Genomic DNA, 19,094 nt, shown 5'->3' on the forward strand with positions numbered 1-19,094 from the left:
TGCTCCAGAGAAGCGGACACGGAGCAATGGCTCCAAACTACAAGAAAGAAGATTCCACCTAAACATTAGGAAGAACTTCCTGACAGTAAGAGCTGTTCGACAGTGGAATTTGCTGCCCAGGAGTGTGGTGGAGTCTCCTTCTTTGGAGGTCTTTAAGCAGAGGCTTGACAACCATATGCCAGGAGTGCTCTGATGGTGTTTCCTGCTTGGCAGGGGGTTGGACTCGATGGCCCTTGTGGTCTCTTCCAACTCTATGATTCTAAGTATAGAATGGGAGAGTCGGAAGGGACCCCGAGGGTCATCTAGTCCAACCCCTGCAATGCAGGGATATTTTGCTCAAGCTGGGGCTCAAATCCACAACCCTGGATTAAGTCTGTTGCTCTACCGACTAAGCTATCCCAGCCCATTTGTCATGGATGCTTTTAAAAAAATATATAAATAAATTTTATTAGTATTTTCAACACAACAACACAAAAAATATCAAAAAATAACAATACACAACACACAAAAACCAACATTCGAAAACTAAAGAAAGCAACAACAATAAAAAACAAAACAAAAACAAATCCATATCTTACAAGTTACAGTGGTGCCTCGCAAGACGAAAATAATCCATTCCACGAGTCTCTTCGTCTAGCGGTTTTTTCGTCTTGCGAAGCAAGCCCATAGGGAAATTCGTCTTGCAAAGCGCCTCGAAAAGCAGAAAACCCTTTTGTCTAGCGGGTTTTTTGTCTTGCGAGGCATTCGTCTTGCGGGGCACCACTGTAATACTATAAACACTAAAACAACAAAAATACATTGACTTCCACCAATCCCACAGAACCTCTTTTATCTCTCATTGTGTCTTCCTGTTTTCCTGTTTATCTCTATCCTAACACCTAGATATAAATCCCTCTATCTTATCCTTTCACTTAACAAGGTTATTCCAGATTCAGCCAGATTTCTGTCCTCAAACCTTGACTTTTGAGGTATTTCTTTAAACACTCCCATTCTTTTTTCACTTCACTTTTTGGTTTTTGTCTTATTATGTCTGTCAATTTGGCTAATTCTAAGTATTCTGAAAGCTTACACTAACCACTCTCCTCTAGTGAATAATAATAATAATAATAATAATAATAATAATAATTTATTTATACCCCGCCCATCTGGCTGGGCCTCCCCAGCCACTCTGGTCGGCTTCCAAAAGAATATTAAAATACTGTGATACATCAAACATTAAAAGCATCCCTAAAGAGGGCTGCCTTCAGATGTCTTCTAAAAGTCTGGTAGTTGTTGTTCTCTTTGACATCTGGTGGGAGGGCGTTCCACAGGGTGGGCGCCACCACCGAGAAGGCCCTCTGCCTAGTTTCCTGTAACTTGGCTTCTTGCAATGAGGGAACCGCCAGAAGGCCCTCGGCGCTGGATCTCAGCGTCCGGGCAGAACGATGGAGATGGAGATGCTTCTTCAGGTATACTGGACCGAGGCCGTTTAGGGCTTTAAAGGTCAGCACCAACACTTTGAATTGTGCTCGGAAACGTACTGGGAGCCAATGTAGGTCTTTCAAGACCGGTGTTATATGGTCTCGGCGGCCGTTCCCAGTCACCAGTCTGGCTGCTGCGTTCTGGATTAGTTGTAGTTTCCGGGTCACCTTCAAAGGTAGCGCCACGTATAGTGAAGTATAGAATGGGAGAGTCGGAAGGGACCCCGAGGGTCATCTAGTCCAACCCCTGCAATGCAATGCAGGAATACTTCACCCAAGGTGGGGCTCGAACTCAAAACCCTGAGATTAAGTCTATTGCTATACTGACTGAACTATCCCAGCTCATTTGTCATGGATGCTTTAGTTGAGATTCCTGCATTGCGGGGGGTTGGTCTAGATGACCCTCCGGGTCCCTTCCGAATCCACGATCTCCTTTGTATGCACGAAAACCCAGAGCTTCAATCCCTCCAAAAAAGTCCCTGCAAGAAAGTCTCCCATCCCTGAAACCATCGCGAGCCGCTGCCAGCCCGTGTCGGCAATCCTGAGTTAGATGGGGCAAGCTCTGACACGCAGCTTCCAACATCTCTCCTTCCCTAAGAGGGTATGCAGCCTCTTTGTCTGAACGCGGAGCCTGCCTCCTTAAAGGGTTAAATCAAGCGAGCCCGGGGTCCTAGAGTGGCGCCCGAGAAATCCATTTCCGGCTGCAAACGCCCCTCTCACCCCCCCGCCACTCTCTATCCTACCCCCCCCCCACCTTTCCTGGAAGCTGGAGCCGCGTCTGAACGTCGGAAGGCGGCTGCAGGTTCTGCATCTTCCGTGTCTGGGGAGGGATCTGGTGAGTCTGGCTCCGGGTGCAAAAAAAAAAAAAAGAGGAGAGGCTGCAACGCCCCTAAAAAAGCTCCAGGCTTTGCAGAAAAGGAGAGAGAGGGTGAAAAAAAACACATGCAGCATGGGGAGTATTATTTATTATTTTTAATTTATTAAATTTCTATACCGCCCTTCATCCAAAGATCTAGTAAAGGACACCCAGCCACCTTCAGTCTGTGCAGCAGAACCTGATGTTGCTCCTTTCACTGCACACAAGGTCCTTTCTCCTCCTTGTCTCCTATTATTGCTATTTCATAGAATCTTAGACTTGGAAGGGACCCCCAGGGGTCCTCTAGTCGAACCCCCTCTGCAGGGCATCAGCTAAAGCATCTATGAGAGGTGGCCATCCAAGCTCTGCTTAAAAACCTACAAGGAAGGAGAGGCCGCCACCTCCCGAGGGAGACGAACAGCTCTTATTTTATTCAATTTATATACCCCTCTTTATCCAAATATCCCAGGGTGGTGTACAACCTTCAGCATATAATTAACACAGAATAATAATAATAATAATAATAATAATAGTAATAATAACAACAACAAATGGGGCTGGTGATGGGAGTTCTTGGCCTTCTTGGTAGTGGCGCCCTCCCTGTGGAACGCCCTCCCATCAGATGTCAAGGAAATCAGCAGCTATCTTATCTTTAAAAGACATCTGAAGGCAGCCCTGTTCAGGGAAGTTTTTAATATTTAACGCTGATTGGGAGCCGCCCAGAGTGGCTGGGGAAACTCAGCCAGATGGGCGGGGTATAAATAATAAATTATTATTATTATTATTACTACTACTACTGTGTTTTACATTGGAGGAGTTTGAGGTGATGCACGTGGTTATTCTCTCCATTTTATCCTCACAACAACCCTGTGAGGTAGGTGAGGCTGACAGGCAGTGACTGGACCAGGCCATTCAGTGAGGTTCATGGCTGAGTGAGAATTTGAACCCAGGTCCCAGTCCAACAGTCTAACCGCTACTGTGCTGAGTCTATTGTTTTACACAAAACACATACACCCTAATATTAAAAAATACATAATAAATAGAAACATTATACAATAAATAGAAACATTAAAACAATAACCATAGATAGCATAATTAAAAATGGCTTTAAAATGATTTAACTCATCAGCTGCTAAAAGCCCAGCAAAAATGGTAAATTTCCCCTGGTTTCTGAAAGAATGCAAGGTTATGGTGGTCATTCCACAGAATCCCATTAAAATCCCAGTCCCTTTTTGCAAGATTTAAAAAGCAAAGATGTAAAACTTTTATGATAGGGTTGCCGTATTTCAAAAAGTTACCCTGAATAAACGGACACAAAAGTTGTTGGGCTTTTTTGGCAAAGTTGTTTTAATGGAAATCGCCAGAAAAGACACTGCCAACCGTATTTCTGCTATGTGTGGGAAATTCTGGATGTATGGCAACCCTATTTTATGATATCCTCCCAATATTTTAGTTGTTATAGTTATTTTGGGAGGTGCCCCATGGAGGTTGCTGGCTAAAATACCGGTAGATACGGATATTATGCATTAAATCCTATACTATGTTATAGTAAATTTTGTTTTAAAAATATTCTTTTATTGGATTTTATAGACAAGTTGAACACCCTTGACAGGACAATATTCACCTTCTCCTGAAACAGGATAAGCAATAAAATAACAGCACAAAGCAAAAGAAATATAAATAATATTGTGAGCACTTGTTTTCTGCCAGTAAAAAGTAAAAAAAACAAAGTCAGGTTGGGCCAAAGCTAAAAATGCAAAGCATAGCATCTGAGGTAGAAATGAAAAGCAAATTTAACCCAAAAAGTTAGACTAATATGTATAAACCTTATTTTCACAGGGGAACAGGCGTCAGGATCAAAATCCAGTTCAAGCTGTGATTCAAAAGTTTCTTCCTATTGTACCCACCATAACTATTTAAAAGCAGCGGGAGTCATTGCAATAAATATTTAAAATTACTTTTGGTTGTTTATTATATATTAAATTTTAGCATTGCAAGGTGTTCTGTATATCTGAGAAATTAATTTTTTTTTTAAAGGAGACAGCACAGGAAATGATAGCACATACGAAACGCACCTCACGTTATCCCGAATAGCCAGTTCCGATGCATCTAGTTTTCTTGCTCATGGAGCTACAATTCCCAGCACTCTTAATAAACTAAAGTTCCCAGGATCCTTTGTGGGGAAACCATGTGGTTTAAATGAATGATGTTGATCTGTTCAAACTGCATGGGAGAACCTAGGTGAGGAGCATAGCTGTCAACATTTCCCTTTTTTAAAAGGGAAATTCCCTTTTTTAAAAGGGAAATTCCCTTATTCCAAATATAGTGCCACTGCATTCTGCTCTGGTCAGACCTCACCTGGAGTACTGTGTCCAGTTCTGGGCACCACAGTTCAAGAAGGACACTGACAAACTGGAACGTGTCCAGAGGAGGGCAACCAAAATGGTCAAAGGCCTGGAAACGATGCCTTATGAGGAACGGCTAAGGGAGCTGGGCATGTTTAGCCTGGAGAAGAGGAGTTTAAGGGGTGATATGATAGCCATGTTCAAATATATAAAAGGATGTCACATAGAGGAGGGAGAAAGGTTGTTTTCTGCTGCTCCAGAGAAGCAGACACGGAGCAATGGATCCAAACTACAAGAAAGAAGATTCCCCCTAAACATTAGGAAGAACTTCCTGACAGTAAGAGCTGTTCGACAGTGGAATTTGCTGCCAAGGAGTGTGGTGGAGTCTCCTTCTTTGGAGGTCTTTAAGCAGAGGCTTGACAACCATATGTCAGGAGTGCTCTGATGGTGTTTCCTGCTTGGCAGGGGGTTGGACTCCATGGCCCTTGTGGTCTCTTCCAACTCTACGATTCTATGATTCAACTCTATGATTCTATGAAATAGGATTCCTTGCAAGAAAAGGGAAAAGTTGAGGAGATTAAGCACATAAGCAGAAAAAAAAGAAGAGGTTGGCTGTTGGATCAGGCCAAAGGGAACCTTTCTAAGACAGTATCCTGTTTGCCAGCCAGATGCCCGAATGGGATGCCTGAAATCGCAACACACTTCCTATTTATGATTACCAACAATTGGCATTCTTAAGAACGTAAGGTATACCTGGGGCTATGCGGAGGGAGTCATAGAATTATAGAATTGCAGAGCTGGAAAAGACCCTGAGACTCTAGATCAGGGTTTCCCAAACTCGGGTCTCCTGCTGTTTTGGGACTACGCTTCCCATCATCCCTGAGTCCTGGTCCTGCTATGCGGCCAGGACCCACATACCTATGGGCCTGCCTCTCCTGATACACCTTGCGGAGGACCTTAAGGTCCAGAAATGACAACATTTTCATAGCTGTCAACTTTTCCCTTTTCTTGCGAGGAATCCTATTCAGAATAAGGGAATTTCCCTTTTAAAAAAGGGAAACGTTGACAGCTAAGCATTTTGGAGGTCCCAAGTCACAAGGTGGTTAGATTGGTCTCAAGTACAGTGGTGCCTCGCAAGACGAAAAGAATCCGTTCCACGATTCTCTTCGTCTAGCGGTTTTTTCGTCTTGCGAAGCAAGCCCATTGACGGTTTAGCGGATTAGCGCTATTAGCGGCTTAGCGGCTTTTAGCGGCTTATCATCTTAGCGGATAAGCAGATAAGCGGCTTAGCGGTTTAGAAAAAGGGGGGGGAGGAAAAAAAAGTTGGAAAAACTCGCAAGACATTTCGTCTTGCGAAGCAAGCCCATAGGGAAATTCGTTTTGCGAAGCGCCTCCAAAACGGAAAACCCTTTCGTCTAGCGGGTTTTTCGTCTTGTGAGGCATTCGTCTTGCTGGGCACCACTGGGCCTTTTCAGTACTGGCCCCAACTTGGTGGAATGCTCTGTCACAAGAGACTAGGGCCCTACGGGACTTGACAACTTTCCACAGGGCCTGCAAGACAGAGCTGTTCCGCCTGGCCTTTGGTTTGGGCTTGGTCTGACCCTTACCTTTCCCTCCCCTTATGGTTTTGACTTTTAAAATGAGGCTGCATTTTAAATTGCATTTTAACCTGTGTTTTAAATTGGTTTTTTCTTTTTCTTTTTTCTTACTATGTTTTTACTGACATTTTATTGGTGTTAGCCGCCCTTAGCTCGGCTCTGACTGGGGAGGGCGGGGTATAAATACAATTATTTATTATTCTTATTCTTATTATTATTAGTCCAAAAGCAGCTGAAGACCCAAGTTTGGGAAAACCCTGGTCTAGATCAAATGCAACATCCATAATGGTTTCCAAAAAGCATTTTTTTCCTCACAAGAAACGGGAACACAAAATAAATGCAGTGTGTGAAAAGAATCCTGCCGTCTTCGTTTTTAGAACCTGCTGGATCAAGCCAATCTCGGCTCCTAATCCAGATTAGTCCAGCAGCCAGTTGAACCAACCAGGTCCCTAAGGGAAGTTCAGAAGCAGAACATTTATTAAGACTTCTTTTCTCGAAAGTGGGATGGATGGGGGAGGAGCTGGTGATGGTGGCGCCCCACTCCCATAATTCCTTGATTATCAGCCATGCTGGCTGGGAATTCGGTTTGGCCAATGGGAGTCCCAACGGTATTTGCAGGGTTGCAAATTCCCCGTCTCTGCATTCAAAGCACGTTTCTCTCACCTTTCTGTTCTCATTGTGCCATGCGGGGTGGCCCACAGCTTTTAAAGACTACAATTTCACACAGCAGTTTCACAATTGGGGGGCTGGAGTAATTCATCTACAGTCGTACCTTGGGTTACAGACAATTCAGGTTGCATTTTTTCGGGTTACGGACTGCCGAAACCCAGAAGTACCGGAACGGGTTACTTCTGAGTTTCGGCGCTCACGCATGCGCAGAAGCACTAAATCACACTTTGCGCATGTGCAGAAGTGCCAAATTGCAACCCGTGCGTGCCCAGACGTACCACTGCAGGATCACGTTCGCAACCCGAGCGTCCACTGTATGTGGAAATATTTTTTTGTGAGGGGGGGGGGGCGGCTACTTAAGAGTAGAAAAATTGTGAATAAAGGGGCCTGACGACAGAGATGTGTCAAGTTATCCATGATGATGGAGAAAGCAGATAGAAAGCTTTTCTGCCCCTTAACATCGAATGATGGAACTAGGGGTAGGTCAGCGAAGCTGGAGAAAGTGGATGGGGGTGGGGAGAGAGTTTGTCTCTCTCTCATAACACTGGAACTTGGGGACATTCGGAGCTTTTCCCTTTTTTTCCAGGAGGAATTCACCTTAACTCAGTTCTGGCAACCTCCCGGGTGGGTGCCATTCTAAAAGAAAAAGGGAGGTGTTCATGGTGGGTTCTGAGACCTCTCTTCCCAGAAAAATAGCGCTGGGAGTGTCCCCGGACGTGTCCCCGGACGTTTCACCGTCTATTGATCCCTGTGCCACCACTTGATTTCTCGCTGCCACCACCCAGGCCCTACCTGGGACAATACCGAGTCCAGTCAGGTTTAAACTGGAACATAAACTTCTGTTTATTTATTGCAGTTTAACAAGCGTGTGGTTTCATAAACGGTATCGGTCCATTACAGCCATAGGGTGCCTATCCAGACCTATAACTTCCGCTACTTGCTCTCACTCACTAAACCACCTCTCAGATATTTACTTGTCTTCCTAGCTCCTAACTGTTCTTGACTCAACTTATTTCACTGCAGTAACTCAACCTCCCCACAGACTCTATCTCAATTCACTCCCACTCCAACCAACCACCCAACTCCCAACAAACTCCTCTTTCCCCCCTCCCAGAGCTGGTTTTATAGTCCCTCTGACTCCACCCCCCAGATTCTGATTGGGTAACTTGTTTAACTAATTCACCACCAGCACTCTCATATGTTAACATCACAGGGACATCCAACTGAATGTTGGACGATTCAGGAGTGACAAAGGACTTCTTCACGCAGCAGATAGCTAAACTGTGGGATTCACTCCCCCAAGAGGCAGCGATTGAAATTGAAATTGAAATATTTTATTGTCACTTGTACAACTTGTATACAGTGAGATTACACTAGCACCCCCCACTCAGCTTTGTTGTTTAGTCGTTTAGTCGTGTCCGACTCTTCGTGACCCCATGGACCAGAGAACGCCAGGCACTCCTGTCCTCCACTGCCCCCCGCAGCTTGGTCAGACTCATGCTGGTAACCTCGAAAACACTATCCAACCATCTCGTCCTCTGTCGCCCCCTTCTCCTTGTGCCCTCCATCTTTCCCAACATCAGGGTCTTCTCCAGGGAGTCTTCTCTTCTCATGAGGTGGCCAAAGTACTGGAGCCTCAGCTTCACAATCTGTCCTTCCAGTGAGCACTCAGGGCTGATTTCCTTCAGAATGGAGAGGTTGGATCTTCTTGCAGTCCATGGGACTCTCAAGAGTCTCCTCCAGCACCATAATTCAAAAGCATCAATTCTTCGGCGATCAGCCTTCTTTATGGTCCAGCTCTCACTTCCATACATCAGCTATCTTAGTCTTAATTCCCTCGTTTACTGCCGCACACCCACCAGACCTGAAAGTCAGTTGCCTTGTTGTTATCTTTTCATTCAGCATCCTAACAGCCCACGGAGATAGAAGCTGTTCTTTACCCTGTTGGTGTGACTAATCCTGCTTCTATATCTTCTGCCTTAGGGCAGGAGATCAAAAAAGTGCCGGCCAGGGTGTGAATTATCCCTGAGAATTTTCCTCACTCTCCTGAGGCAACGTTCTTCCGCTATTTCATCCAGCGGATTCACGGGACAGCCCATAATATCTTGTGCTGTATTCACCACCCTCTGTAGGCACTTCCTATCAGTTGATGTCAAACCAGCGTACCACACCGTGATGCAGTATGAAAGGACACTTTCTATTGTTGACCGGTAGAAGGAGATCATCAAATGTTGATTGACATCGTTCTTACGCAATATTCTGAGGAGATGGAGTCTCTGCTGGGCTTTCTTAACCACCTGGGTTGTATTTATTTTCCAAGTAAGGTCTTCGCTGAGATAAATTCCTAGGAATTTAAAGGAAGAGACTCTCTCCACACAGCCCTCCCCGATGTACAGCGGGGCTAGTTCTCCTCTCTTCCTCCAAAAGATGGCCACCAACCTTTAGAAGACGATTAGGCAGATTCATGGAGGATAAGACTATCTGGTGGCTGCTAAATCTTGATGGCTATGTTCTGCCTCCACGACCTGTTTCTCGAAAGTGCAGGAGAAGAGAGGGCTGTTGCGTTCAGCTCGCTTGCAGTCTTTCCCCTTGAACACCTGGTTGGTTGCTTTAGAACAGGACGCTGGCCTGATCCACTGGCCTGATCCAGCAGGCTCTCATCTCTTGGGATCTTTCACTCTTTTTGGCTATTTGCATTAATTTCTGGGGATTTTTTTACTTGCTGCTCAGGCCCGACCTCAGTTCTGCTCCAGGAAAGTTGCAGCAAGTGGCGGCATCCATGCCACCAGGCCAAACTGCTGCCAGAACCTGGCTAGGGCCACCATGGGTTGAACTTTCCAGCTCTTATGTCTTCCTTTCTCCTATCCAGGCAGCTCCCTCTCAGCCTGAAATGCCAGGTGCCTTCTCCACAGAGGGCCACCAGCCTGTTGGCTCTGTTTAAAGGAGTCTTGGTTGCTTAAACCAGCCAGTCCTGCGCTAAGACTCTTGGGAGATCATCCTTGGTCCCTTTTCAACTGTACCATTTTCCTTTAAAAAAATAAATGCAGTGGTACCTCTGGATGCCAACGGGATCCGTTCCGGAGCCCCATTCACATCCTGAAGCAAACGCAACCTGTGTCCGCACATCTGCGGGTCGCGATTCGCTGCTTCCGCGCATGCACGTGATGTCATTTTGAGCGTCTGCACATGCATGAGCGGCGAAACCCGGAAGTAACGCGCTCCGCTAGTTCCGGGTCGCCGCAGAGCACAACCAAAAAATACTCATCCCGAAGCTACTTCAACCCAAGGTATGACTGTAAATAAATTGATTTGGTTTTTCAAATTAAAGTTTTACAATCACATATCCAACATACATCATAACAACAAGATTCCAAAGAATCTCCTGGATTTCCCTCCTCCCCTTTATGGGTCCTGTCGTTAATTCATTTCCTCCTGCATCTTTTATAATAATCCAAATCTCCATTACAGTGGTACCTTGGTTTTCAAACATCTTGGAAGTCGAATGTTTCGGTTTTTGAGCACCAAAAACCCAGAAGTGACTGCTTCGGTTTCCGAATGCTTTTCGGAAGTCGAACGTGCCACGCGGTTTCTGTATTGAGTTTTCTGCAAGTAAATGCTTCTGGAAGTAAACACTTCGGTTTTCGAATGTTTCAGAAGTTGGAACAGTCTTCTGGAACAAATTACGTTCGAAAACGAAGGTACAACTCTGTATCCAAAATTCACCATTAAACTACAAATTTTATTCCAATCCTACTAACGATTTTAACTGTTTGCAATGATTTTTAATATAAATTATAATTTTTCCCCATTCCTTATTAAATTTTTGGTCTTCCTGTTTCTTTCAGTCATTTTTGCCATTTTGGCCTAATCCATCAACTTAAATCTACCATTCTCTTTTGGTCAGGAGTTTGTCTTCTTTCCATCTCTTTCTGGTATGTCAAATCGAAGCCAGGAGCAAGCAACAGACACCAGGTGGATGTTTTGAAGGCCAAAGTGACCTTACCCAACTGTTGCAAGCTTTAAAAAAAGAATCTTGCTTTTTTAAGATTTGACTTTTGTGGGGCAGAAAGAGGCAGAAATATCAGAATCTCCAATCATTATTAAAAATATATATTTTTATTAATTTTTACATGAAATTTCCAAAAAACATACTACATATTTTCTTATCTGATTCAATGTTTTAGACTTCCATCAACCACATCTGAAGATTTTTCAGTCTTTATCGCTTAATCTGCATTTCATTACTTTCACTATTACTTTTAATAGTCCTTCACTAATACTTCTCTTCATACTTTTCTCTGCAATATTTCACATAGTCCTCCTTACAAAACTTCTTGCAATCCTACTAGCGTAATCTGTTGATTACTGTATTTTTGGTTTTTATGGAAGCCGCCCAGAGTGGCTGGGGAGGCCCAGCCAGATGGGCGGGGTATAAATAATAAATTATTATTATTATTACTCCAGTCCTCTGAGAATCTCTGGTCCTGCAGGTTTCGAATCCTTCCTGTCATCTTGTCTAATTCTGCATGGTCTGTTAATTTCATCTGCCATTCCTCTTTCGTCGGTAATTCTTCTTGTTTCCATTTCTGTGCCAATAGTACTCTTGCTGCCGTTATTTCATATAAAAATAGTATTATTATTATTATTATTATTATTATTATTATTATTATTACAAGATTTCTGACTTCATCTCCTGGCTGGCATAAAGAGGAAGAACTGTTTGTCTGGGAGTGTGACAAAGAGGAGAGTCTGTCAGGTAGCTCCTTAGATGTGTGGGGAGACAGTCTGCTGTTTGGGAACTATAGGGCTCCCTGTAGAATTTCCTTCATCCAGAACAAGGTGACTTTTGAAGAAGAAGAAGAGTTTGGATTTGATATCCCACCTTTCACTCTCCTTGAGGAGTCTGAAAGCAGCTAACAATCTCCTTTCCCTTCCTCCCCCACAACAAACACTCTGTGAGCTGAGTGGGGCTGAGAGACTTCAAAGAAGTGTGACTGGCCCAAGGTCACCCAGCAGCTGCATGTGGAGGAGCGGAGATGCGAACCCGGTTCCCCAGATTACGAGACTGCCGCTCTTAACCACTACACCACACTGGCTCCCTTGTGAAAGGAGCAAAGCACAAAGACACCTTTGTGTGAGAATGGTGGAGTTTTGGTTCTTCAGAAAACCAAGGACCAGCCCCAAAGGTTTACACTAACTTGTGGCTCACTTAGTAAGAACGTGTTTTGTAGATGTACAGTGGTGCCCCGCAAGACGAATGCCTCGCAAGACGGAAAACCCGCTAGACGAAAGGGTTTTCCGTTTTGGAGGTGCTTCGCAAAACAAATTTCCTATGGGCTTGCTTCGCAAGACGAAAATGTCTTGCGAGTTCCTGCGGGTTTTTTTTCCTCCCCCCCCCCCTTTTTCTAAGCCGCTAAGCCGCTTATCTGCTTATCCGCTAAGCCGATAAGCCGCTAAAAGCCGCTAATAGCGCTAATCCACTAAGCCGTCAATGGGCTTGCTTCGCAAGACGAAAAAAACCGCTAGACGAAGAGACTCGCGGAACGGATTAATTTTGTCTTGCGAGGCACCACTGTACGCTGTTGTAAATCGTGGTGTATATGGGAACATTGGTTTTCATAACGTAGAAAGAAAGAAGGAACAAAGTGACATTTGGGGCTTTGAATTCTTTTCCCAAACTGCAAGCTCGGAGATGAAAGCGAAAACCCCTGATGGCCTTGCTTATATATCACGTTCAACCATAGTTAAACAATGGTTTAACATTAATGTGAGCACTGCTGGGAGCAAGTTGATGAAATTTGCAGGTGCTTTGCTTTTCCCTTGCTGGTAGTTTGCTGCCAGGAGCTATATCCTTATGCCTTAGCCTTATGCCTTAGCGTTATATCCGAACCCTGGTTTTATGTCTTGTTAGCCTCCAAACAAATCACGAGTTTTCCCCGACTCCTTTTCCTGTGGATCTTCCTATCTTGTTGTATCTAGGACTGAAGTTTTACGATTCTCATTCTTTCTTTTTCCTTTACCTGCTCCCGCAAAGATGACAGGAACATGGCAGAGATCACGGCACAGCATATCCAAGAGGAAAGCCCCGTGTTCGAAGAAATGTTCATGGATTCCACTGGACGATCCCACGCAAGCCTGGCCCTCCAGAATGCGGTCGATGAATGTGAGTTCCATTCGAAATTGGATAGAGCTTCATTCCAAATTTGTTTATTTGTTTTAAAGCACATCTAAACTGCTCTGTGTGTTTTAAAGATCCCTAAATGGCATTCAAAAATATGAAAAAACAATAAAACGGTATCCTAAAAAACAGAATACGAGTTTCGCACACCATAATACATTAATAATATCTTGTTTTAAGTGTTTTAGTTGTTTCTGAGTTGTTGTTTTGAAAATAATTTTTATTAGTTTTTGATTACAATAATCCAATAATAGCCTCGGGTGGTGTTGTGGGTTAAACCACAGAGCCTAGGGCTTGCCGATCAGAAGGTCGGCGGTTCAAATCCCCGCGACAGGGTGAGCTCCCGTTGCTCGGTCCCTGCTCCTGCCAACCTAGCAGTTCAAAAGCACATCAAAGTGCAAGTAGATAAATAGGTACCGCTCCGGCGGGAAGGTAAACAGCGTTTCCATGCGCTGCTCTGGTTTGCCAGAAGTGGCTTAGTCATGCTGGCCACATGACCCGGAAGCTGTACGCCGGCCAATAAAGTGAGATGAGCGTCGCAACCCCAGAGTCGGCCACGACTGGACCTAATGGTCAGGGGTCCCTTTACCTTTAACAATGCCAAATTATAATGCATTTACTAATACCAATAATTCAGATGCCAAATTATAACATTTAGGTGGCCCCCCCGTGTGCTAGAAATGATGGTTTGATGATTTACTTTATTTCTGCGTTCCCAAATCTTATTAATTTCAACTACACTCCTGTCAAAATAACAATCCCTTATAAAACAACTGCAATATTAACGACTTCCGTTCGTATTGACACATTAAGGGATTTATAAATCTACAGGTGAAGCATTCAACCATATCCTGGTTCTTCCTGTGTGTGGCAATTATTCTGCCCGTGATATTTCTTCCTCTCCTTGTAAAATGTTTAGTCTATCTTTTCCCGGTTGTTGCTGTTCTCCATCCTGCCTTGGGCGGAGCTAACATCCCACTGTTGTTTCAGAAGTTCTCCATTGCTCCGCCCCTTGCTTTGTTGTTTTGCAACTTTAACAGCAGCTGCAAAAATCACAATGTCCCAATAAATATCCTGTTTTCGCCATTTTTCCTCTCAGCCTGAGAAGGAGAGTGATCTGTGGAACTTCAAATAACTCAATACAGTGGTACCTCGGGTTACATACGCTTCAGGTTACATACGCTTCAGGTTACATACGCTTCAGGTTACAGACTCCGCTAACCCAGAAATAGTGCTTCAGGTTAAGAACTTTGCTTCAGGATGAGAACAGAAATTGTGCTCCGGCGACGCGGCAGCAGCAGGAGGCCCCATTAGCTAAAGTGGTGCTTCAGGTTAAGAACAGTTTCAGGTTAAGAACAGATCTCCGGAACGAATTAAGTACTTAACCCGAGGTACCACTGTAATCACTTTCTAAACAAGCACCACAAAGTGATTTACACAGTTAAAAGCCCATTACTGTTTCTGAGATTTTAATTTTGTAAATCACTTTGAGATGGTGGTTTAGAAGGTTATTAATAAATCAATGTTAATAATAACTAAAGTAATAATAGCAACAGGGACGCGGGTGGCACTGTGGGTTAAACCGCAGAGCCTAGGACTTGATGATCAGAAGGTCAGCAGTTCGAATCCCCGCAACGGGGTGAGCTCCCGTTGCTCGGTCCCTGCTCCTGCCAACCTAGCAGTTCGAAAGCACGTCAAAGTGCAAGTAGATAAATAGGTACTGCTCTGGCGGGAAGATAAATGGCGTTTCCGTGCACTGCTCTGGTTCACCCGGAAGCTGTACGCCGGCTCCCTCGGCAAATAAAGCGAGATAAGTGCCGCAACCCCAGTCGGCCACGACTGGACCTAATGGTCAGGGGTCCCTTTAATAATAGCAACGGCAGGCCAAATGTCTGAAGAATGCCAAGGTCTGAAGTTGTTCACTAGGTAGGGGTTACTGTTGGTTTACAGGGAGAGGCAAAGTGGTAGAAAGTTTGGGGCAGCCGTTGTATTCTGTAATTGATTTTCTTTTCCCTCACACCACATTTCTCTTTTATTTCAGCAGGGCATGTGTGGAAGAGAGAAAGTGATGAGGAAGCCCATCAGGCGTTGGAGGAAAGCATTACATTTCCAGCTATGGCTGAGAACCTTGGGAATCAAGATGGGATAAAGATGCAGGCAGGAAGCGAGGCAGATCAGGATTGGGGTGAAACTATTGGTTGTCTGAACAGCGGCTTCTTTGAAATCCCAGCCCATCCAGGAAAACGTAAAGGAGGAAGAAGGAACGAGTGCCCGGCGTATTCGGAAAGCTTTAATGATGCACCAGGCCTTCAAATGCGTTGGAAAACCCAGACAGGAGACAAACCGTATAAATGCCTGGACTGCGGAAAGAGCTTCAAGCGCAACTCAGAGCTTATTCGACATAAAAGGATCCACACAGGAGAGAAACCTTTCAAATGCCTGGAGTGCGGGAAAAGCTTCACTCAGAGCAGAAACCTTACTTCACATCAGAGGAGTCACACAGGAGAGAAGCCTTATAAATGCCTGGAGTGCGGAAAGTGTTTCAGCCAGGCTGGGATTCTTACTTCACATCAAAGAAGCCACACCGGGGAGAAACCTTATCAGTGCCTGGAGTGTGGAAAGTGCTTCAGTCAGAGTGGGATTCTTACCGCACACCAGGGAATGCACACAGGACAGAAACCATTCAAATGTCTGGAGTGTGGGAAAAGCTTTCGCCAGCAGATCCATCTCACCTCTCACGAAAGAACCCACACCGGGGAGAAGCCCTTTAAATGTCAGCAGTGTGGGAAGAGCTTCCGCCAGCAGATCCACCTTACTTCCCATGAAAGAACGCACACTGGAGAGAAACCGTTCAAATGCCGGGAGTGCGGGAAGAGCTTCAGCCAGAGCTCCCACCTTATCAGACACGAAAGAATCCACACCGGAGAGAAGCCGTTTAACTGCCTGCTGTGCGGGAAGAGCTTTGGCCACAGCGCAGAACTCATTCGACATGAAAGGACTCATACAGGGGAAAAGCCCTTCAGGTGCCAGGTTTGCGGGAAGAGCTTCAGCCGGAGCTCGGAACTTATTCGACACGAGAGAACCCACACGGGAGAGAAACCGTTCAAGTGCTTGGAGTGCGGGAAGGAATTCAGTGACAGCACCAACCTCATCAGGCACCAAGTCAGCCACACGGGGGAGAGACCGTATAAGTGTCCGGTGTGCGGGAAGAGCTTCAGCCAGAGCAGGAGCCTTACTTCACATCAGAGAACCCACACCGGGGAGAAGCCGTATCAGTGCCTGGAGTGCGGGAAGTGCTTCAGCCAGAGCGGGATCCTTACTGCGCACCAAGGGATGCACACGGGGCAGAAGCCATTCAAGTGTCCCGAGTGCGGGAAGAGGTTCCGCCAGCTCATCCACCTCACCTCCCACAAGCGGATCCACACGGGAGAGAAGCCCTTCAAATGCTTGGAGTGCGGCCGGAGCTTCCGCCAGCACATACACCTCACCTGCCACGAGAGGACGCACACCGGCGAGAAGCCCTTCAAGTGCATGGAATGCGGCAAAAGCTTCAGCCACAACTCCATCCTCATCTCTCACGTGAGAACCCACACGGGAGACAAACCCTTCAAATGCCTGGAGTGCGGGAAGAGCTTCACTTGGAGCACGCTCCTTATTAGACACGAGAGAACCCACACGGCGGAGAAGCCGTTCAAATGCCAGCAGTGCGGGAAAAGCTTCCGCGAGAGCTCGCTGCTCAACAAACATCAGAGAAGCCACACCGGGGAGAAGCCGTTCAAATGCTTGGAGTGCGGAAAAAACTTCACCTCAAGCACGCTCCTTATAAGGCACCAGCGGGTTCACACAGAGAACCATTTCAGCGCATGGAGTTTTGAAAGAGCTTCGGCCAGCGCTCAGAACTTCCTAGACATCAAAGAATTCAAGGAGGAGATGATCCACAGCAACGATGAAAACAGTGGAGCGGTTGTCATGCAATAAGCCTTGTCGGGCTCCAGGAATTATTCACATTGTGGGAAATTTATATATATACTGCAGCTTCTGCAACGGATCAATTCGCAGCTAATCAGAAATCATGAAAATGATTGTAGCAAAGAAAGAGCTTCTGGAATTGCAGAGTCTCCTCTTCAGTTGCATAGATTTTAATGAGTTTTCGCCTGCACAGTCATAAAATCTGGCAATTCTTCCAGGCACCACAGACGTCCTGATTCCTTGAAGGCGTACAGCAGAGGGAAGAAGGTCTCCTAGTCTTACGTTGTTGTTTTTTAAGCGTATATATTTCCTATTGTGCCGCCAAGCAAACTTCTGTGATGTATGAACGCTGCTATGTTCCTCTGCTGCCTGTCTTCCACATGACTCTTTTAAAAAATACTGTTTCTACTAGGTGTTTCTGTGCGTCATTCGAGGAGCTGGTCACCCTTCAGATATAAGAATGTGTGACAGAAGAAGAGACTTATTCACCTCTTGCGGAGAAAATGGCAGATGAATACATCACTTTTTAAGACAGTTTTACTGTCAGCTGAACTTTTGTCAGGAAAGACTGACTTGTGAGGTGGACATAGGTGGTGTTGCGTTTGCAGACCAAATCCTAGTCAGCATGCGTTTGGCTAGATGTATCTGTGTTTCCATCAACGGAGAAAAAAATACCCTTCAGGGAATTTCTGTCATGTGAAAAGAATAAAAACTGTCTTGGTTAATTTGTGTTCTGGAAGACCCCATAAATGGAGAATGAAAATCCTGAGAGGAATTTCTGTCATGTATAGGGTGAAATGTCTGGGTGAGAATCTGGATGTATGGCAACAGTGACGTTTTTTTGCGATCTTCCTTAAAAATAGCACAAAAACTCTTTCAGCAAAATTTTGGGCAAAACTAAAAAAGCTCAAAAACTTTGTCAAAAAAACAAAAGAAAACCCCAACAGCAACAACTTTTGTTTCCGGATTTCCGCCTTTTGAAATATGGCATCTTTAGTCACGTAACAAAAAGTATAGAAACTCTTGGTGGCTGTGTCCTATGGAGAGGAAAAATCCTGAGAGGAATTTCTGTCATGTGACAAAAAAAAAGAATAGAAGCCATCTTATGACTGTTCCCTGGAAGCCTCTATCAATGGAGAGGAAAATCCTGAGGGGAATTTCTATCTCGTGATAAACAGAATAAAAACTGTCTTGGGGACTCTTTGTCATAGAAGGCTGAGAGGAGAAACTGGTCAGAAAGCAAGACAAAAACCTTATTGACTTTCTCCAGCAATAAGAGAACAGCCCTAGGAAACATCCACTCCACTCAGATAAAACTTAAGTCTTTTGTCATCTGGTGACCAAACTTTGTAGTGACCCTATCAACACACAAAAAATACCTTTTTACACCTTCATAGCAGAGAAGGAGATGTGACAAATATTTGGACAGTCACCCACGTAACTCAATTTGTAAATCCCTCTCCTTGTTCCCTACTTAAACATATTTTGGTGTCAGGCAAGATCTCTTTTTTATTCCCCCCAAGCCTATTCATGTCATTCGATATTATTTTACCGTAATGTAACATATTTTATTTTAGTGTCCGGAGATCGATGGCAATTTAGTTATTGGTTTTTAGCTTTTGTAGGGGGGTGTTGAGTCCTGGAGGGGTTGTGGGTGGCTGCCTTGTGCGTTTTTACGCTGGGTTGGATTTTATTGTTGGCATTGTTGTACCTGCTTGCATTTAAAAATTTGTTTTACACTATTACTGTATGTTGGCTTGAAAAATATCTGTTATCAGGCGACTAATAAGTGGGAAGAATAAATAAGTAAACAGAAAACTGGCCGTTGTACACTTGTCTCCTGGGCAGCCTGTGAAAGGACAGGCTCAATATTGTATTTTTATTGCTTTAATTTATACCCAGCCCTTCCTCCTGAAGGAGTCATAGAATCACATAGTCGCATAGGGGCAACCAAGGTGTCAAATCTGGCCTGGAGTTTCTCAAGATTTTCTTTTATATATATATATATATAAATTTTAT

At 44.7% G+C, this 19,094-nt stretch overlaps 1 protein-coding gene across 1 annotated transcript; it reads left to right on the plus strand.

Moving 5' to 3' along the window:
- The first annotated feature begins 2,171 nt into the window (after nucleotides 1-2,171).
- On the plus strand, nucleotides 2,172-18,893 carry LOC307208181 (uncharacterized protein). Its single transcript, XM_079962650.1, has 3 exons — nucleotides 2,172-2,295; nucleotides 12,963-13,091; nucleotides 15,148-18,893. Exons 2-3 carry the CDS (start codon nucleotides 12,974-12,976, stop codon nucleotides 17,082-17,084), a joined length of 2,055 nt encoding a protein of 684 aa, XP_079818776.1. The 5' UTR covers nucleotides 2,172-2,295; nucleotides 12,963-12,973; the 3' UTR covers nucleotides 17,085-18,893.
- The last annotated feature ends 201 nt before the right edge of the window (nucleotides 18,894-19,094 follow it).

This window comes from Podarcis cretensis (genome assembly GCF_951804945.1).
Source record: "Podarcis cretensis genome assembly, chromosome: 2".
In the NCBI taxonomy this organism is placed as follows: Eukaryota; Metazoa; Chordata; class Lepidosauria; order Squamata; family Lacertidae; genus Podarcis; species Podarcis cretensis.